We start from the raw sequence: 22329 nt of genomic DNA on the forward strand, positions 1-22329 counted from the left end.
AACATGTCAGCACCTCAGGAGTAAATGTCAGTTGGCTTTTCATAGCTGATCATTCAGTGTATCTCTACCGCTCCTGCTGTCTCTAGAGAGTTGAAAACAGTAGGTCTGGGACAGGTAGCACGTCCGGTGAACAGTTGAAACTGGAGCAGCAGCACGGCCAGGTAGTCCTGAGGCATGGTCCTAGGGCTCAGGTCTTCCAAGAGAAAGAAGAAGAAAGAAAGAAAGAAAGAAAGAAAGAAAGAAAGAAAGAAAGAAAGAAAGAAAGAAAGAAAGAAAGAAAGAAAGAAAGAAAGAAAGAAAGAGAATTAGAGAGAGCATACTTAAATTCACACAGGACACCGGATAAGACAGGAGAAATACTCCAGATATAACAGACTGAGCCTAGCCCCCCGACACATAAACTACTGCATCATAAATACTGGAGGCTGAGACAGGAGGGGTCAGAAGACACTGTGGCCCCATCCGATGATACCCCCGGACAGGGTCAAACAGGCAGGATATAACCCCACCCACTTTGCCAAAGCACAGCCCCCACACCACTAGAGGGATATCTCCAACCACCAACTTACCATCCTGAGACAAGGCCGAGTATAGCCCACAAAGATCTCCGCCACGGCACAACCCCTCCTAGGGACGGCATGGAAAGCAGTGATCCTGAAATCAATGGTGGCATCTGATGAAGATGAACCCGCAGTAAGGGATGTCAAGACTGCTATCAGAGTTAACCTGGAGCCTAGATATGCTGACCCTGGTGTCCAAGACTTCTTACACAAGAGCACCGCTGTGGACCCCCGGTTCAAGTCCCTGCTGCACCTGGATGCTGCTCGTCTGAGAGTCTACAATGAACTCACAGCAGAGATCGTGACCAATATACAACAGGTATTGCATTTATTTTGTTTTATTTTGTTAATGTGACATTTATTATTTTATTAATTAGTGATTTTACAATTAATTATAAAGTAATAATTGTAATTGTCATAATAGTGTCTGATGTATATTTCTAACAACAAATCATATTTTTAAAGCCACTTCAGAGATAGTAATTTTCATCTAATTTAATTCTACAGGGTCAAGCCACAGATACCACAGGAGCCAACACCAAAGACGGCAGACAGGGGTTCTCCTCCAGAAAATAAGTCTGCCATGGCTGAGCTTTTTGGGGTGTTGCTCACGACCCAGGAGCAGGGAACCAAGTCAAAGGTCAAGGTCATAGAGGAGGAGGTGACCTCATACAGGGAAGTGGACTGTATTCCCATGGATGCTGATCCACTTACATGGTGGAAGACCAAAGAGTTAATATACCCTCATATTGCCATTTTAGCAAGGCGCTACCTAGCTGTGCCTGGGATCTCTGTCCCTAGCGAGAGGGTATTCTCCACAGCGGCTGACATTGTCACAGCAAGCCGATCTGTGCTCACTGCAGATAATGTGGATAGACTAATCTTCTTAAAGAAAAACTTGGAAATCTGATTAAAATGTTTTTATTTTTTATTTTTGTCAAGTAACCAGTCTTAAGTGGTCCTATTTTGTTTAAGGCACTGCTATGTGACTTAATGTTGATATATGCTGCTGGACTATACACTCTTGTTGAAGTTCTGTTTTAAATGATTATTTTATTTCATGTTATAAGGCAGGCACTGCTGTTTTTTGTTGTCCCTTTGTTTCCAAATGCTCCTGGGAATTCAAGCTACCCATGTTTACTATTATAATAAATCGAAAATCTAAATACCAATTACATATTTCTCAGGCGTTGATTTTGTCGATGTATCGAAACCGTACCGAACCGTGACACCACTGTACCGTATCGTACCGAACCATGAGTTTTGTGAACCTTTTCACCCCTACTTTTAAGACAGTTCAGTATAAAGTTAGGCTTAAACTGCTTCTCCAATGGAAATCCCCGATCACACTTGTAGGCGATCATGGCGACGTTGGCTAGCTAAGCTCATGCGTAGAAACACATAATCGGGTTTAACAGGTCATTTTGCTCCAAACTGTACATGTGCAGGCCATCTAATCAAAGGCACTTCTTTGATAAAAAGTTGTTTTTGATGAAAATCAAAATGTGTCAGTTCGTCAGTTTCACGAGGTTGGAGTAATACCAAGTTCAACTACTTAAGACATTGGCTCAAATCTAGGTTATGCCTTTAGATTTCAAGAAAATGTACATCTGAGGAAGAATGTTTCACTTCTCTCATTGACTTCTCTAAACCCCGGCCTGGTCTGCTTGGTCTGCTTCCCAAGGGTTCCCAGAAGTCTGGTGATGTTGCGCCTCTGGGTTTAGAAACTCTGTACTTTCACTCTCAATACAAGAGAGGGATAGAGCAGCTAGTTGTTTGTCTTGTTCATCCTGGCCTTCACAGCCGTGGCATGCACCATCTGCATCATATGCACACGCATGCACGCACTTATGCAGACACACACATACGCACACACACACATACAGACATGGTTTAGAATTTTCATCATTCAGCACATTCTGCACATTTTGGAGAAGATATGCTAAAAGCATTGTTTTAGTGATTGTTTTGTACTCAGGCTTTCCTAGCGGACAGGAAGATGGAACACACGTGATTCATGTCTGAATTTATGAGAGTGTTTGTTTGGAATGTGTGGAAAAGAGAGGGGAACAAGTGTCACTGAGTTCCTGTTGTTTGGATTGACCTTGACATGGTGACATAATGTGAATAGAATGCAGCCTGTATATGGCAACAACAAGGGAGATCTTGTATACTTTACAGTAGTTTTGCTATAATTAGGCTAGTAAGAGCTCTATTCTGAGTATGCCCTCTCTCATATTAAACATAGTGCCAAACCAAACAGTCCAGGGCTCTGCAACAACAGTCTTCCAGGTCCCTTCTATCAGAGCCCAGAGGTCTGAAAGCTAAACCAGAACAGCACAAACAGATGGCAAACACAGTCAATTTACTACCTTTTTATCTACCCCCCATATCCCAACCATGAGAAAAGAGGGATAAAGGAAACAGATGCCCAAAGAGTAGTATCTATGTTACTCTGCAGTTATTAATGAAGGCCAGAACAATATAAAGTAGTGTGGAGTGCAGCAGGCATTTGTGATTGGTCCATAATCAAGTTATTTCAATTCAGTATGCAAATTTGGAAACTTTTGAACTGGGTAGAATGTATTGTGTGAAAAGAGCAAGACAATGTTAGTATTGCAGTAGCTACATTGTAGTACAATGTTCAGGCCTCTCCTCTGTCAACAGAATTACTTCATGATTCATTTCTCCCCAGGGCCTGTGGTCTTTCACTATGATGCTTTCACATTGCTCAGTGTACTGTGTAAACCTAGTGGTGCCTATTACCAAACTGGCGATCATATAGCCTATGTTGTAACCTAGCCTTAGGACCAATGTTTCCCCTAAGCTGCGCGCGTTAGCGGGAGCCCAGCTCCCCCAGGACTGCTGCAGAAGAAATATCAGCCTGCGCAGAGAAGCACGAGATTGAACTTCACTCAACTTTCTAGTTTTTCCCGTTAGTCAACACTATCAAATTAACTTTTAACAAGGAACACCTGTTAATTGAAATGCGTTCCAGGTGACTACCTAATGAAGCTGGTTGAGAGAATGCCAAGAGTGTGCAAAGCTGTCGTCAAGGCAAAGGGTGGCTACATTGAAGAATCTAAAATCTATTTTGATTTGTTTAACACTTTTTTTGGTTACTACATGAGTCCATGTGTGTTATTTCATAGTTTTGATGTCTTCACTATTATTCTACAATGTATAAAATAGTACAAATAAAGAAAAACCCTTGAATGAGTAGGTGTGTCCAAACTGACTGGTACTGTACATGTAGTGACATGTGCACATTTGTACATTTGTTCATATCCTTTGCTAGTTACTGAGTTATTAGCCCAGTTATAGATTATTTGTAGTCAGCAATGGGGGAGTGATTGCTTCCTACAAGAGCACAACAATCTTTTTTTTTTGTCTTACAGGGCCAGTGTTGTATTTTGAGAGTAGCCAATAGGCAGAGGATAGCATCATTTGTCTGATTTTCTGTAATAATGGTATGGAAATAATGATGCATTGTATTTTGTAAAGTGGTTTCTTGCATCAAACAACACAACAGCATTTTCAGTCACCTACATGTCTGAAGGACAAGTGGATAAACAGGTTAATGTCAAGCCCTACATGTTTTCTTCAATAGTCTCATGGAATGTAGACCTACATTGAACACCACACATTGGCTGCTACTGTAGACTGAATGATAGAACAGCTATTTCCATGTTAAAATGTTATGGGATGCATTTTCTCCATTGTTTTTAATGGTAGGCCACTCAGGTAGGCTTGCATTATGGTTAAATAGCCACAGTAGCCGCCTTGACCACTATTAAAACTAACTTAAACCGAGTACAGCCTCAGTGTTCAGAGTAAACGCACGCCGGAAGTTGCACAGAATTTTCACAACGTTCAAGTTTGCGCTCAGCAGACCTGACATTTTCTCAGTGAGGAAAATGTTTTGAGGGAACATTGCTTACAACTTATGCTTCATGTTTGCCTATTGTCCAGTAGGTGTACATTAGGTACATTTCAAGGCTATAGATTATAGTCCTCACCATTCCAAAGTGAAAGTCTGTATTTATCAAGGCTTGGCTGGATGAGAGAAGAGTGATACGTCTTTATCTTTGTTCCATGGTGTTGTTTTCATGTTCAGAATAAATGACCAAGAGAGAGGGGAAACGGACAGTGGTATACATCAAAATGTCTACATTCAACTATAAACCAGTGGAGTCTCAAGTCTCTGCAGTTCAATGGGAAAATTGCTATTGTTTTTTTTAAGTTAAATGAATTGTCTGCTAAAAGGTTGAGTTAAATGTTGGTCTCTGCTAAACTCGGTTAAAGTAGGGCATCTTTGTTTTACAGATTATATTACAGATTTTAATAGTCACATTTACAGGGCTGCAGATGTAATTACATGGTACAGTGAAATTCTTAAACTCCGAGCACCAACAATGCAGGACAAGGTAATGTCTCTAGTGTGGAGGGAAGGAGGAGAAGTGATGTTTGCCAGAAACACTACCTCTACTAGCAGACACACAGTTGACAGATTAGAGAGATAAAGACTTGGGCGTCTGGAGATTAAACGTAGATGACAGACGTTCCCAAGAGCTTAATCCCACCAACAGAAATATGCTCTTGGTGGGAATTATAATGATCATCCCAATTCCTGAATGGAGGTGTTTTCAGAAGTAACAGTCTTATTCGTATCCTGTGCTGTTACTCAGTAGGGGATATTTGGACACTTCACAACAAAGTTGCTTTGATCACATGTTGGTAGCTTTTAGCATGAATCTTGGCAATGGGGCTTGAAAGGCCAACAGTTAGAGCGTGAAGTCCTCTATTTTCCACCAACCCAGAATATTTAAGCAAATATGTCATCAGGGAATCTGATATGCTCATTGTGTGGAATGTCATCCCTGCTAGAGTAATCAGTTGTCTGAAACTCGACTCTTAGCACCCAATGGGCATCCTCCGTTTGACTTGTGACACCTGGAATGCTGTCATCAATTAGGGAATGTCTCAGAGATTGATCGTAGTCTATATGACTATTGGGGGGGGAAGTAATGTGATTATTGTGACTAGCCTGATATTTCGACCAGGGAGATTACTCTTAAACACATTACAATGAGCAATTGAGTTTGGTTTGTACTAAAGTCTCAGCATGCATCTCTAAAAGAAACAGCTGTTCCTACAATATTGTTGTACCTCTTCCTGTTGTCACACCTGCAGTTGCACAGGTCATCCTCCCTGCAATGTCACATCCCCACAGGAAAGAGATCGAAGGTCCACACACACACAGATAGACACACACACACAGACAGACACACACACAGACATACAGTTTGATAGAAACACACATACAGAGTTTGTATTTGCACGCACAGATACACATTGAGGTGAAATAAGGTCACTGAACGTGACGCTGCTTGGGGAGAACTAGGTGGATGTGGTGTTAATAGCTTGAAAAAGGGCAGCAGGGGGGTTAACACTGACAGTTGCTGACGATATCTCCAATTGTTGTTGCCACTTGGTGGAAACTGGGGTCCCAGGGGAGGATTTGACATAGAATGGTGTTCTCAGTCTATGGTATCTCTTCACCCACCAGTGTCCCCCTCTCATAATCCAATTACACTCCATTCAATCAACGGCACCTCAGCTTCACTGAGCGATAACAGCCTCTTCACGCTGGGCTTGAGCCCAGGGGTTCTGCTATCCCCAAATACTGTAGCACCAAACAAACAGTCCTGCGCTTCAAAAAGGGAAAACCATGACCTTCATTAGTCATCGAGAAGATGGTCCCCTTCCAAGAACGACAGTATGGTTCCTCACTTGTATGGCTGAAAGCCCCAATTTTCTCACTGGATATTGGTACCTTAGTTTATTAGCTGCGACGTCCTTACATTTCATATGACCTCCCTTCTCTTTCCAGCCCAATATTGGTCACCTTGGCATCCCCCACGGACCATCAGGAGAGAAGGTGGCAGTCGTTGCTGTGGACGACTGCGACATCGCCATGGCAATTGGCTTTGGTGGCCAGATCGGGAACTACTCTTGTGCCGCCCAGGGCATACAGACAGGACAGAAGAAGTGAGTGCAGTCTCATAGGGTTTATCCAGCCACCTGTCGGACCAATCTTAGCTTTTCTCCCCTCAAGTGGAAAGTGACAGCAATTGACCATTTGGTTTCCCATATTACATCTTAGCAAGTTCTCATGCAGTAGACATAAAACCTACATCAGTATTAGCATGTCCTATTCACTTCTTAACCTCGTGATTCTTTATTCTTATGCAAATGCCCATATCTAAATGTGTTTCTTATTCAAATGTAAATCGCCCCCTGCTAGGGAAAAGGTTGTTGGGTATTAGTAAATCACAAGATTTGACAATAGAGGGCATTTTGTTATATGCGAGCAGTGCATTTTTTTCATAACTTATGAGTTCAGGTTACGCCAGCATTGGTCCCACTAAACAGTGGAGGTTTTGATGCAGGGGTAAAGTAGTTGTAAGAGGCTTGATCAGCCTTTCTCTTTGCCTTTTGGTTTGTGTGTTGAGTCACAATGTTAATAACAATGTTCTAGTGTGGTTGTAGCGTGATTGGTGCACTGTAATGTCAATCAGAGAATCATATTCATAACAAAAGGTCTTGACTCTCCACTCAGAATCAGACCCAGTTGATGGTTGTTCTATGATGTCCATCTCTAGGTCTCTGGACCTGACCGGTCCACTACTTCTGGGCGGTGTTCCCAACCTGCCGGAGGATTTCCCCGTCCGGAACCGAGACTTTGTGGGCTGCATGAGAGACCTGACTATAGACAGCAAGCCTGTGGACATGGCCAGTTATGTGGCCAACAATGGCACGGCCGCAGGTCTGTTCTAATCCTCGCATGTGTGATATTCATTTGATAGTTGTCATCTGTAGCTTAGTTGGTAGAGCATGGTGCTTGTAACGCCAGGATAGTGGGTTCGATTCTTGGGACAACCCTGAATGTACAATGTATGCACCCATGACTAAGTTGCTTTGGATAAAAGCGTCTGCTAAATGGCATATTTCAACGTAATAGTTAGATATTTTTGTCTAACCCTATTGATTCCACTGATTATCATAAGCCTGTATTACATGTCTGTATTCAGGGTGCGCAGCGAAGAAGGACTTCTGCACTCAACATGTGTGTCTGAATGGAGGAGTCTGTGTGAACAAGTGGAGCACGTACAGCTGTGGCTGTCCCCTGGGTTACGGAGGGAAGAACTGTGAACAAGGTAAAGGATTTTAGGAAAAGTGTATTGGATATATTTTTTGGGGGTTTCCTGTACGGTTGTGTGTCAGTCTGCATATCCTGCATGTGTGTGTGCATGTGCCCTGGGTGTATGTAGCTATGTGTTTTATTGTGTGTCTCATAATTAATGGAGTTCAAAAAGTTTCAGTCACGCTCTTCAAGGCTAGCGGTGAGTAAACAGACAAGGTCAATGTGGACAAGTTTCCTGAATCTCCACATTCCTACATTCCACATAAACACTGACCCTACCTCTGGACCTGTTGGAGTACTTTACTAATGCATCCTTCCATCCCTGCCTGCTTGAGGTAATCACAGATGTCAACTGGCCTTATTGGTGGAAGTAATAGACTGATGGTAACCTGGTTTTCACCTATCCTTAAGGAAGGAAGGAAGGATTTTTAAAAGTATTTACACTTGGCCCAGGTCCAAATGACCACTATTACATATAATTGGTGATCTGATTATTACCCAGAAGCATTATGGTGCAGTCAGTGGTACTTGTCAGTTGCAATGCTTGTTTTTATGTCTATAGTTGACTAATGCAGTATATAGAGGTAGGAGAGCAATTCATAGTTTATGGTTGTCACGTCCTGACCATGGTAAGCTGTTATTTTCTATGGTAGAGTAGGTCAGGGCATGACAGGGGGGTTTATTCTATGTGTTCTATTTCTATGTTGTTAGGTTATAGTTTTTGTATTTCTATGTTGGTTTGTTTGAGATGATCTCCAATTAGAGGCAGCTGGTCCTCGTTGTCTCTAATTGGAGATCATACTTAAGTAGGGGTTTTTCTACCTGGGTTTTGTGGGTAATTATTTTTGAGTAGTGGTTGTTTCACCTCTGCGTCACGGTTTGTTTTGTTCATTCAGTTTATTTATGTATTGCATAGTTTCACAGAGTAAATAAAATGCGGAACGACACACACGCTGCACCTTGGTCCTCTTCTTCCTACGACAGCAGACCATAGTCCCTGTGCCCAAGAACACAAAGGCAAGCAGCCTAAATGACTACAGACCCGTAGCACTCACGTCCGTAGCCATGAAGTGCTTTGAAAGGCTAGTAATGGCTCACATCAACACCATTATCCTAGAATCCCTAGACCCACTCCAATTTGCATACCGCCAAAACAAATCCACAGATGATGCAATCTCTATTTCACTCCATACTGCCCTTTCCCACCTGGACAAAAGGAACACCTACGTGAGAATGCTATTCATTGACTACAGCTCAGCGTTCAACACCATAGTACCCTCAGAGCTCATCACTAAGCTAAGGATCCTGGGACTAAACACCTCCCTCTGCAACTGGATCCTGGACTTCCTGACGGGCCGCCCCCAGGTGGTGAGGGTAGGTAGCAACACATCTGCCACACTGATCCTCAACACTGGAGCTCCCCAGGGGTGCGTGCTCAGTCCCCTCCTGTACTCCCTGTTCACCCACGACTGCATGGCCAGGCACGACTCCAACACCATCATTAAGTTTGCTGACGACACAACAGTGGTAGGCCTGATCACCGACAACGACGAGACAGCCTATAGGGAGGAGGTCAGAGACCTGGCCAGGTGGTGCCAGAATAACAACATATCCCTCAACGTAACCAAGACTAAGGAGATGATTGTGGACTACAGGAAAGGAGGACCCATTCTCATCAACGAGGCTGTAGTGGAGCAGGTTGAGAGCTTCAAGTTCCTTGGTGTCCACATCACCAACAAACTAGAATGGTCCAAACATACCAAGACAGTCGTGAAGAGGGCACGACAAAGCCTATTCCCCCTCATGAAACTAAAAGATTTGTCATGGGTCCTCAGATCCTGAAAAGGTTCTTCAGCTGCAACATCGAGAGCATCCTGACTGGTTGCATCACTGCCTGGTACGGCAATTGCTCTGCCTCCGACCGCAAGGCACTACAGATGGTAGTGCGTACGTCCCAGTACATCACTGGGGCTAAGCTGCCTGTCATCCAGGACCTCTATACCAGGCTGTGTCAGAGGAAGGCCCTTTAAATTGTCAAAGACCCCAGCCACCCCAGTCATAGACTGTTCTCTCTACTACTGCATGGCAAGCTGTACCGGAGTGCCAAGTCTAGGACAAAAAGGCTTCTCAACAGTTTTTACCCCCAAGCCATAAGTCTCCTGAACAGGTAATCAAATGGCTACCCGGACTACTTGCATTGTGTGCCCCCCCACCCCTGTTTTACACTGCTGGTACTCTCTGTTTATCATATATGCCTCAATTGACCCAACCAACCGGTGCCTGTATATAGCCTCGCTACTGTTATTTTTCATTGTCTTTTTACTGTTGTTTTTATTTCTTTACTTACCCATTGTTCACCTAATACCTTTTTTGCACTGTGGCTAGAGCCTGTAAGTAAACATTTCACTGTATAATACTGTTGTATTCTGCGCACGTGACAAATAAGATTTGATTTGATTTGATTTTTGACTCCAGGATTCTGGCCTTCTAGGCAGAGTTGCAAAGAAAAAGCCATATCTCAGACTGGCCAAAAAAAGAAAATATTAAGATGCCTAGAAGGTCAGCATCCCAGAGTCCCCTCTTCACTGTTGACGTTGAGACTGGTTTCCATGGATAATCCAACTAGGCTCGTAATTTAACAATTGTATTTGTATTTCCAGATTGCATACAAGTTTGTTACTAAGGCACATGAAAGTTTACATGTTCCAGAAGGCATTTCTGCCCCAGAAACAAATTTTGATAAAATATCTAAGTTTACATACAAATTGCACTACTGTGAGTCACATTTGTATATCATTAATTGTCAATCCTTGCATCCATAGCTCTTTCTATGAATTTGTGAGTGATTAAATTACATGGGGTGGGAGATTATTTAAAAAAAAAAGTTACTTTAACTATAGGTACCATAGATCTGAGCAAAATAGCTGTAAGTAGCAGTAGAAGTTTTGTTGTCAATTAGGGTAGGGATGGTAGGGTAGGGGTGATTAGAAATTATGCAGACAATGATAGATAGATCCTTCAATCTATCTGTAATATTAAAGCTGATCTACCCCCCACCCCAAAATTAAATAAATAAAACATGTCAAATAGCTTTATTTTTTCAGAAGGCTTAGTTTGACCCAATTTATAGAAGCACCTTAAAAGGACACAGTGAGTGTAAACTCTGTTGCAACCAATGACCTGGTGGGATGTCTCTATATGTCTCAGGTTAATCTAGGTGTGTCCACGTGTGTTTCTCAATCTCATCAAAATCAATGTTCTTACAAGAATGTGATACTGAAGATTTGTGTGTTTGTACAGTATGTACATTTTTCAAATGTTGTTACGTTACAGCCTTATTCTAAAATTTATTAAATAGTTTTTTTCCCCCCTCGTCAATCTACACAAAAAAAAAACATAATGACAAAGCAAAAACAGGTTTTTAGAAATGTTTGCAAACTTTGGCAGCGATTACAGCCTCGAGCCTCCTTGGGTATGACGCTACAAGCTTGGCACACCTGTATTGGGGAATTTCTCCCAATTCTTCTCTGCAGATTCTCTCAAGCTCTGTCAGGTTGGATGCGTAGCATCGCTGCACAGCTATTTTCAGGTCTCTCCAAACATGTGAGATCGGGTTGAAGTCCGGGCTCTGGCTGGGCGACTCAAGGATGTTCAGAGACCTGTCCCGAAGCCACTCCTGCGTTGTCTTGGCTGTGTGCTTAGGGTCGTTGTCCTGTTGGAAGGTGAACCTTCGCCCCAATCTGGAGCAGGTTTTCATCAAAGATCTCTCTGTACTTTGCTCCGTCCATCTTTTCCTCGATCCTGACTAGTCTCCCAGTCCCTGTCGCTGAAAAACATCCCTACAGCATAATGCTGCTACCACCATGCTTCATTGTAGGGATGGTGTCAGGTTTCCTCCAGAGTTCAATCTTGGTTTCATCAGACCAGAGAATCTTGTTTCTCATGGTCTGAGAGTCCTTTAGGTGCCTTTTGGCAAACTCCAAGTGGGCTGTCATGTGCCTTTTACTGAGGAGTGGCATCCATCTAGCCATAAAAGCCTGATTGGTAGGAGTGCTGCAGAGATCCTTGTCCATCTGGAAGGTTCTGCCATCACCACAGAGAAACTCTGGAGCTCTGTCAGAGTGACCGTCAGGTTCTTGGTCACCTCCCTGACCAAGGCCCTTCTCCCCCGATTGCTCAGTTTGGCGGTCAGCTCTAAGAAAAGTATTGGTGGTTCCACACTTCTTCCATTTAATAATGATGGAGGCCAATGTGTTCTTGGGGACCCTCAATGCTGCACAATGTTTCGGTACCTTTCCCCAGATCTGTTCTCTCGAAACAATCCTGTCTCGGAGCTCTACGGACAATTTCTTTGACCTCATGGCTCTGACATGCACTGTCAACTGTGGGACCTTATTTAGACAGGGGTGTGCCTTTCCAAATCATGTCCAATCAATTGAATTTACCACAGGTGGACTCCAATCAAGTTGTGGAAACATCTCAAGGATGATCAATGGAAACAGGATGCACCTGAGCTCAATTTAGAGTCTCATAGCAAAGGGTCTGAATTCTTATGTAAATAAGGTATAATGTGGAAAAAGTCAAGGGGTCTGAAAACTTTACGAATGCACTGTATAACAAACAGTTTCATGATTGTGAATCACAATAATAGGGTCATTCCACCGATTCGGAGCCTTTTGAGAAGTAAAACTTTGGATTTCACCTCATTTTTACATTCTGTCATTTTACATGTTCAACCATAAAAAAAACGAGTTTTCTCATCTCAAGAGATTAAATGAAAAAAGTACTATAGTAAGTGCCTATTAAGTGCCAAATAAAGTAACAGGGTTGACCGTAACAGGGATGACCATTTCTTATTAAATCAGCCAACATGGAAACATGTTGTGTGCAATAGAGAGTGGCAATTGAAGGCAAGCTTCACAAAAAAAAGGAAATTGTTAAACATTTCTAGCTTGTCTATCTATGAGTAACGGGGTTGACAAGTTATGCTCAACCGGCTCAGTTTTCCACCACAAAACACCAGGAAATGGCCAAAAAGAGTAGAAACAGCTCACCTGCTTTTGACTGTTATATGTTCAATCTTTCTTTAGATTTTTTTTTCTTTTTTAAGGAATAGTTTCACCACATTAAAACAAGAGTTCAGGTCACTTAACAGGGTTAACCTTAAAGGACAGATGTAAGTAAATCAGTAATCACAAAATAATTATAATCTTCAGAAATTACTTTGTCAAAACAACAAAATAACTAGGGCTTTACAATGATGGTGAAACCTGGAGAAATGTTGTTATTAAGTGGTTTAATAAAATCTTCCTAGAAGTGACACAGGGTTGATGGAGAGACATGTCAAAATGCTGAACATTGGCACTTTAGCAAGCCTTTATTCATAAAAAAAATCACATTTATTGAGTTGTCCTTGTGGTCTATATTAAAGGGCACTTAATTTAATATAACAGGCTTTTAAATTTCAATATTGGTTTACAATTTCTACTTACAGTATCAAAGTGACGCAAAAGGCACTCATTTCGTGGAACGACCCATCAATCACCATTTCACGGGAAGCAATGAACAAGTACAGACTCTATCCACAACTTTTACTGCTGAGCTCATCGTCTGCAAGACCATACACACAGAAGAACTACCTGTATGGCAATGATGTAATGATAGCCCCTGGATGTGTTGCCATGGATTTGTAGTCAGGATTTAGTCAGGCTGTTTGGAACAAGCCTAGAAAGGACCTAGTCAATAAGTAAAAGTTTACTTGTATTCATTTTACTCTTGTTGGTTCTCCAACTGAAGTGTCCCTATCTGTTTCCCTTCCTCCAGTCATGCCCTCCCCGCAACACTTTGACGGCCATGCCCTGGTGTGGTGGCGAGAGCCAGAGGTCACCATCAGTGTGCCCTGGTACATGGGCTTGATGTTCAGAACCAGGCAGAGCTCTGGCACCCTGCTGCAGGCCAACGCTGGGGACTTCTCCAAGATACACCTTCTGGTGAGTGGAGCCGGGTAGCCCAGAGCCTACACAACACCCAGGGCCTTCCTCCATGTTATTAATGCTGGGTAAAGGCTAAGCTAATGCTATGATACGGCTAAGCTAATGCTATGATAAGGTTAAGCTAATGCTATGATAGCTAATGCTATGATAAGGTTAAGCTAATGCTATGATAAGGTTAAGCTAATATGCTGGCGTTAAATGACTCAAATTCATCTTCTCTCTTTCTTGTCACCCCCCCTTTCTCTCATGTCACCCTCCTCTCTCCCTCTTTCTCTGCCTTCCATCTGCTTTCTCTCACCATCTTCCTGACTCCAGATCAGCGGCAAACATGTGCGTTTCCAGGTGTTCCTGGGGGTGAAGCGGGTTGCCCTGCTGGACTTCTTTCAGGTCAGGGTGAATGACGGGGAGTGGCACCACGTCCTGGTGGAGCTGAAGACTATCAAAGATGGGAAGGACATCAAATACATGGCCCTGGTATCACTGGACTACGGCATGTTCCAGGTACTCACTGCCTCACTGGCTGGCAGCACCATATTTGTGTGTTCTGTACTAGTGTTTGTGAATGTAATGGATGATCTAGTGTAATATCGTATGTATGCACAATACACATGGTCTCTGCAAGTGTTCTATGGGTGGGTGCGTTCCACAGAGGTCAGTGGAGATAGGCAACAAGCTGCCAGGTCTGAGGCTGAGGAGTCTGTTTGTGGGGGGGCTGAGGAAGAAGGATGGGACGGTCCAGAGTGGACTCAAGGGCTGCATGCAGGTGAGCCTCACACACACCATGTAACTGTACCGTACTCATCTTTAGAAAGCAAAATCAGTCAACACCAACACAGCACTGATGGTCCTCTACTCTCCTATGTTGCCAGGGCGTGCGGATGGGCGAGACGTCCACCAACCTGGCCAACGTCAACATGCTTCAGGGTCAGAAGGTCAGAGTGGAGGATGGTTGTGAGGTGGTCAACCCCTGCACCCCTAACGTCTGCCCTGAGCACAGCCGCTGCACCGACAACTGGAGCTCACACACCTGCATGTGCCTACCCGGTAAGCCCCCTGGATGGGACCCACTAAAATTGACATTTCACTTCCTTATATTATAAAATATATTTTACCAAGACAAATATGATTCATCATGTTCTGAATCGTTCAGTCTGGTCTTTATCCGTCATTTCATAAAAATAAAAAAAAATGTTGACCTTTATTTAACCATTTCATTGACAGTATATCCAAATAGTCAGATTTCGTAACCGAATACGTCCGATAATAAGCACCGAGCTCTGTTGACATGGCGGTACAGGTTTCTCATAATAACCTTTTGAGGATTAATATGAAAAGTGTATACTCAAATATGAAAATACTACATGTCATGTCTCAAAATCGATATCCATCTTACCTCTATATTGTTTTATGTCCTGCGGGGTTCAAGAAGAAAGATGAAGAGTTCAACAGGTTTTTTCTCTGGCCTCCATTGATTTAATCACCCTAATTCTAGCCATCTGTAACAAGCGTCATTGTAGGTAGACCAAAATGCAGCGGGTATATTTATCATCTTCTTTTATTGAAGGAAAAACAAAACACTTACACAAAACAAACGACGAAAACAGTCCCGTAAGGTGCACAGACTAAACAGGAAACAACCACCCACAAACACAAGTGAAAACACACACAACTAAATATGGCCTCCAATCAGAGATAACAACAAACAGCTGCCTCTGATTGGAGGTCATTGACAAAACTAACATAGACGTAGAAAAACTAGAAAAACCCCATAGAAATAGAAAACATAGAACATTAACCAAAAACCCCGAAACACACTAAACAAACACCCCCTGCCACGCCCTGACCAAACTACAATAACAAACAACCCCTTTTACTGGTCAGGACGTGACACCATCCTACAAGGGTAAAAACTCCAAGAACTTTTGAACGGATTATGATAGAGACATGGGGTTTGGACCATTGGTTGTTTTAGAGGATTATTCACCCATTGTTCAAACGATGCATTAATATAATTTTTTCCCAGGGTACTTTGGGAGGGACTGTGTGGACGCATGTTTTCTGAATCCCTGTCAGCATGTGTCCACCTGCGTCCACCAGCCCAGCTCCCCCCACGGCTACGGCTGCCAGTGTGGTCACAACTCCTACGGACAATACTGCCAGAACAAGTGAGTACCAACACTGATCTAAGGACAGTTTACTTTTTTTAGTTTTTGTCTTTTTAGATTCCGTTTTTTTAAACCCCCACCTGCTGTGAGTCAGTGCCAGTTCTGATGTTTCTGGAAAACAATTCACTTTGTTTCAGAGCTTACCCCAGTAACCCCACTTCACCCCTACCGTACCACGCAGCACATTCCATCAACCTCTGTAGTAATTTGGTTTTGTAAACTGTTGCCCCTTGGCTTTGGTACTCGTTGGCGTTAAACAGATTTATAGTAGTTTTGGCTTAGCATATTTCAACTCCCTAATGATTTGCTCATGGTTTTCATCGGTGCATCCTTGCTTGCTATGATAAATAGGTTTCTAAGTGGAATAACACATAGTTCTGTTGTTGTCCAGAGCCAACCTGCCCTGTGCTCGCGGATGGTGGGGGAACCCTATCTGTGGCCCATGTAACTGTGATGTCAGCAAAGGTTTCAATCGAGACTGCAACAAGACCACTGGGGAGTGCAGCTGTAAGGTACGGAAAAGTATTAACCACACGTAGTCTCATCTGGGCATGTGTTCTAGCTGTCCCCATTCCCTCCTGTATTGCTTGCTCAGTTCACGCTCTCTCCTGCCTTCAGGATAACTACTACCGGCCCGAGGGAGGGGACACTTGCTACTCCTGTGAGTGTTTCCAGCTTGGCGCCATGTCGCGCTCTTGCCACCCCCACACGGGCCAGTGTCAGTGCAGGACCGGCGTGATCGGGCGCCAGTGTAACCGCTGTGACAACCCCTTTGCCGAGGTCACCTCCAGCGGGTGCATGGGTAAGGATCTTACTAACTCTTACTAACGCGTCTTACCATCTCATTCGCTCCCTGACCCTAACCGTAACCCTTACTAACTCATTCGCTCCCTGACCCTGATCCTAACTCATTAGCTCCCTGACCCCAACCCTTACTAACTCATTGGCTCCCTGACCCTGATCCTGACCCTAACTCATTAGCTCCCTGACCCTAACTCTTACTAACTCATTGGCTCCCTGACCCTAACTCATTAGCTCCCTGACCCTAAACCTTACTAACTCATTGGCTCCCTGATCCTGACCCTAACTCATTAGCTCCCTGATCCTGATCCTGACCCTAACCCCAACCCTTACTAATTCATTGGCTCCCTGACCCTGATCCTGACCCTAACTCATTAGCTCCCTGACCCTAAACCTTACTAACTCATTGGCTCCCTGATCCTGACTCTAACTCATTAGCTCCCTGACCCTAACCCTTACTAACTCATTGGCTTCCTGATCCTGACCCTAACTCATTAGCTCCCTGACCCTAAACCTTACTAACTCATTGGCTCCCTGATCCTGACTCTAACTCATTAACTCCCTGACCCTAACCCTTACTAACTCATTGGCTCCCTGATCTTGACCCTAACTCATTAGCTCCCTGACCCCAACCCTTACTAACTCATTGGCTCCCTGACCCTGATCCTGACCCTAACTCATTAGCTCCCTGACCCTGATCCTGACCCTAACCCCAACCCTTACTAAATCATTGGCTCCCTGACCCTAACCCTTACTAAATCATTGGCTCCCTGACCCTAACTCATTGGCTCCCTGACCCTGACCTTAACTCATTGGCTCCCTGTGCTTGGTTGTTCTAATCTCTTCACCAGTTGTATATGAGGGCTGTCCCAAGGCCTTTGATGCAGGGATCTGGTGGCCAATGACCCAGTTTGAACAACCTGCTGCCATGAAGTGTCCCAAGGGATCCACTGGTAAGCACAGCAACCCTTTTCAGAATGGGAAAATGGATTGGAAATGCATATATTTGATAAAAATTTGGCCAGACTATACTGTTCATACTGTTGTTATCCTGTGTCAGCTAAAAGGCAATAGAGGTCAACAGAGAATCGTCACAATCAGTCCTGCTCTTCCTTACCCTTATCTCCCCATGTCTTTCTCCTCCCCACTAGGCACGGCCATCCGCCACTGCAGCGATGAGAACGGCTGGCTGCCTCCCAATCTCTTCAACTGCACCTCTATCACCTTCTCTCAGCTGAAAAAAGAGGTATGTCTTGATTTAACCTTTATTCAAACCAGGAAGTCCCATTGATAGTAAAACCCTCCTTTATCATTGAGACACCTGTCTGACCTCTGACGTCTCCCTGACCTCTGGCCTTCAGGACGAGGAGTTGCACCTTAACAGCTCCAGGATGGACGGTGAGAGGTCAAAGGGCATGGCCAGCATGCTGTGGAGCGCCACCAACCGCACGGAAGACCTCCAGGGCAACGACGTGAAGACGGCCTACAGCCTCCTGACCCGCCTGCTGCAGTACGAGAGCCAACAGCTGGGCTTCGACATGGCCACCACAAGAGACATTCACTTCCATGAGGTGGGCCTCTGGAAACATGCTTCAACTAGTGTTGAATGTTTAGTGCCATTCGGTGCCTTGTAGTGGTCTTCATCAGCTCTCAAATAATGTGTTGAGCTTGAAATGATAAGATAGACAGGATAGTTGTGGAGTTAGCTTGTTCATTGGCCTTAGCAGCACTTCTACTTACAATGACGTCACGAACTCATACACTCTTAGAAAAAAGGGTTCCAAGAGAGTTCTTTGGCTGTCCCCATAGGATAAGCCTTTTTGGTTCCAGGTAGAACTCTTTTGGGTTTCATGTAGAACCCTCTATGGAAAGGGTTCTACATGAAACTCAAAAAGGTTCTACCTGGAACCAAAAGGGTTCTACCTGGAACCAAAAATAGTTATTCAAAGGGTTCTCATTTGGGGACAGCCGAAGAACCCTTTTAGGTTCTAGATAACACCTTTTTTTCTAAGAGTGTAGAAATATACCCTCAAATAGTTCTCTATCATATGTTTACCCTAAATGTTCTCTCACAGTTTTCAGAGACTCGCTCAAAGTTGAATGAATGACCCACATTGTTAAGCTCAACTGCTTAAGGATCCTACAAGCTTTAAGTCGCTAATAGTTTCTCACAAATCCTGCTTATACTTGGTGGTACCGGTTTTCTAAGAACCTGTTTTCCCAGTTGGAGATTTCTCCCCCTATAGAAAATGTGATCTAGAGCCTATTATGTGTAAGTAATACAGCGTAATGATTAGCATGTTCTCTATGAGCTTTATTAAGGCTATGACCATAATGGGCGCTGATGGCTAACAGTGTGCATTCTTTGCACCAGACCCAGCTCGATACCAGAAGGTGCATCTGGAAGGGTTTAAGGGATCAAGAACCAATTAGAAAAGAGTGTGTTGGGTGATTGAGCCAATGGGAGTAGCAGTTCCCCCCCCCCCATCCTTTATAGGACAGCTCTCCTTTCCTTCTCTTGTTTTCTTCATTTATCTCTGTTCTTTTGGCATTGTTTTCACATGCTTCATTGAGGATATATGATACTGATTATGTATTCTGTTTGTCTCTGATGTATACTGGCCACACAGGCCAATACAGAGTAGTGCATAGTATCGATGTGATGTAGGTGTATGACATGCCCTGTTAATGTTCTAGAACATGGTCCGAGCGGGCAGTGCCATCCTGGACCCTGCTAACAGAGGACACTGGGAGCAGATCCAGCGTTCCGAAGGTGGCACAGCTCTACTACTGCACAGCTTTGAAGAGTACGCCCAAGCCCTAGCCCAAAACATGAGGAAGACCTACCTGAAACCCTTTACTGTTGTCACGGAAAACATGAGTGAGTCCATCTGCAGTGCAATGACACAATTATTTTGTTGCTGTAACATCATTTTCATTACTCATTAATGCACAGTAAGGTTACATTGTGCATTTCAAACAACCTACCACCAATACCTCGTGTGATACAAGCATAATTATCACACATTCTCTCTCTCTGTGCTCACAGTTGTTTCTTTGGATTACTTGGACCCGTCCAGGCCAGAACGGACAAACATCCCACATTTCCAAGAGATCCAGGAGGCCTATTCCAAAGAAATGGAATCTTCTGTCCGCTTCCCAGAATTCCCAACACAGCAAGAGCAGCCAGAGGAGGTTAAAGGTGGGATTAAAGTAGTAGTACAGCATAGACATTTTGTGGTTCATTACGTCACTTTCACAACGTAAATAGTCAGTTAATTAAAGAGGCAATCTGTGACTGTGACATACTTTTTTTACTTTTAAATGAATGATATATACTCATTCATTATTGAAGATTATAACTTAACGATCAAATCAAAATCAAATCAAATGTATTTATATAACCCTTCTTACATCAGCTGATATATCAAAGTGCTGTACAGAAACCCAGCCTAAAACCCCAAACAGCAAGCAATGCAGGTGTAGAAGCACGGTAGCTAGGAAAAACTCCCTAGAAAGGCCAAAACCAAGGGAGAAACCTAGAGAGGAACCAGACTATGAGGGGTGGCCAGTCCTCTTCTGGCTGTGCCGGGTGGAGATTATAACAGAACATGGCCAAGATGTTCAAATGTTCATAGATGACCAGCATGGTCAAATAATAATAATAACAGTAGTTGTCGAGGGTGGAACAGGTCAGCACCTCAGGAGTAAATGTCAGTTGGCTTTTCATAGCTGATCATTGAGAGTATCTCTACCTCTCCTGCTGTCTCTAGAGAGTTGAAAACAGCAGGTCTGGGACAGGTAGCACGTCCGGTGAACAGGTCAGGGTTCCATAGCCGCAGGCAGAACAGTTGAAACTGGAGCAGCAGCACGGCCAGGTGGACTGGGGACAGCAAGGAGTCATCATGCCAGGTAGTCCTGAGGCATGGTCCTAGGGCTCAGGTCCTCCAAGAGAGAGAGAAAGAAAGAGAGAAAGAGCGAAAGAGAGAATTAGAGAGAGCATACTTAAATTCACACAGGACACCTGATAAGACAGGAGAAATACTGCAGATATAACAAACGGATCCTAGCCCCCCGACACATAAACTACTGCAGCATAAATACTGTAGGCTGAGACAGGAGGGGTCAGGAGACACTGTGGCCCCATCCGATGATACCCCCGGACAGGGCCAAACAGGCAGGATATAACCCCACCCACTTTGCCAAAGCACAGCCCCCACACCACTAGAGGGATATCTTCAACCACCAACAAACCATCCTAAGACAAGGCCGAGTATAGCCCACAAAGATGTCTGCCACAGCACAAACCGGGGGGGGGGGCCAACCCAGACAGGAAGACCACGTCAGTGACTCAACCCACTCAAGTGACGCACCCCTCCTAGGGACGGCATGGAAGAGCACCAGTAAGCCAGTGACTCAGCCCCTGTAATAGGGTTAGAGGCAGAGAATCCCAGTGGAGAGAGGGGAACCGGCCAGGCAGAGACAGCAAGGGCGGTTCGTTGCTCCAGTGCCTTTCCGTTCACCTTCACACTCCTGGGCCAGGCTACACTCAATCATATGACCTACTGAAGAGATGAGTCTTCAGTAAAGGCTTAAAGGTTGAGGCCGAGTCTGCGTCTCTCACATGGGTAGGCAGACCATTCCATAAATATGGAGCTCTATAGGAGAAAGCCCTGCCTCCAGCTGTTTGCTTAGAAATTCTAGGGACAATTAGGAGGCCTGCGTCTTGTGACCGTAGCGTACGTGTAGGCATGTACGGCAGGACCAAATCGGAAAGATAGGTAGGAGCAAGCCCATGTAATGCTTTGTAGGTTAGCAGTAAAACCTTGAAATCAGCCCTTGCCTTAACAGGAAGCCAGTGTAGGGAGGCTAGCACTGGAGTAATATGATCACATTTTTTGGTTCTAGTCAGGATTCTAGCAGCCGTATTTAGCACTAACTGAAGTTTATTTAGTGCTTTATCTGGGTAGCCGGAAAGTAGAGCATTGCAGTAGTCTAACCTAGAAGTAACAAAAGCATGGATACATTTTTCTGCATCATTTTTGGACAGAAAGTTTCTGATTTTTGCAATGTTACGTAGATGGAAAAAAGCTGTCCTTGAAACAGTCTTGATATGTTCGTCAAACGAGAGATCAGGGTCCAGATTAACGCCAAGGTCCTTCACAGTTTTATTTGAGACGACTGTACAACCATCAAGATTAATTGTCAGATTCAACAGAAGATCTCTTTGTTTCTTGGGACCTAGAACAAGCATCACTGTTTTGTCCGAGTTTAAAAGTAGAAAGTTTGCAGCCATCCACTTCCTTATGTCTGAAACACAGGCTTCTAGCGAGGGCAATTTTGGGGCTTCACCATGTTTCTGTCACGACTTCCGCCGAGGTCGGTCCCTCTCCTTGTTCGGGCGGCGTACGGCGGTCGACGTCACCAGTCTTCTAGCCATCGCCGATCCACCTTTCATTTCCATTTGTTTTGTCTTGTTTCCCGCAGAGCTGGTTTGCATTCCCTCATTACTCATCTTGCATATAACCCTCTGTTTCCCCCCATGTCTGTGTGTGGAATTGTTATGTGTAAATGTATGTGTACTCCAGGCTGGTTTGCGCCGG

The 22329-nt window shown here is 44.0% G+C and overlaps 1 protein-coding gene across 2 annotated transcripts in view; it reads left to right on the top strand.

Annotated features, from left to right (window-relative positions):
• The window catches only part of LOC106584596 (cadherin EGF LAG seven-pass G-type receptor 1), a 91471-nt gene that overhangs the window by 54465 nt on the left and 14677 nt on the right, over window positions 1-22329 (top strand). For both annotated transcript variants that reach the window (XM_014170067.3, XM_082968109.1), the window contains exons 6-20: window positions 6454-6611; window positions 7226-7389; window positions 7655-7780; window positions 13591-13757; window positions 14076-14261; window positions 14410-14523; window positions 14630-14804; window positions 15784-15925; window positions 16317-16437; window positions 16544-16727; window positions 17578-17679; window positions 17878-17972; window positions 18088-18297; window positions 19424-19607; window positions 19776-19928. In XM_014170067.3, coding sequence (XP_014025542.3) covers window positions 6454-6611; window positions 7226-7389; window positions 7655-7780; window positions 13591-13757; window positions 14076-14261; window positions 14410-14523; window positions 14630-14804; window positions 15784-15925; window positions 16317-16437; window positions 16544-16727; window positions 17578-17679; window positions 17878-17972; window positions 18088-18297; window positions 19424-19607; window positions 19776-19928 — 2281 coding nt within the window. The remainder of the gene's footprint in view (window positions 1-6453; window positions 6612-7225; window positions 7390-7654; window positions 7781-13590; window positions 13758-14075; window positions 14262-14409; window positions 14524-14629; window positions 14805-15783; window positions 15926-16316; window positions 16438-16543; window positions 16728-17577; window positions 17680-17877; window positions 17973-18087; window positions 18298-19423; window positions 19608-19775; window positions 19929-22329) is intronic.

Source organism: Salmo salar, chromosome 23 (assembly GCF_965601325.2).
Source record: "Salmo salar chromosome 23, fSalSal1, whole genome shotgun sequence".
NCBI classification, from domain to species: Eukaryota; Metazoa; Chordata; class Actinopteri; order Salmoniformes; family Salmonidae; genus Salmo; species Salmo salar.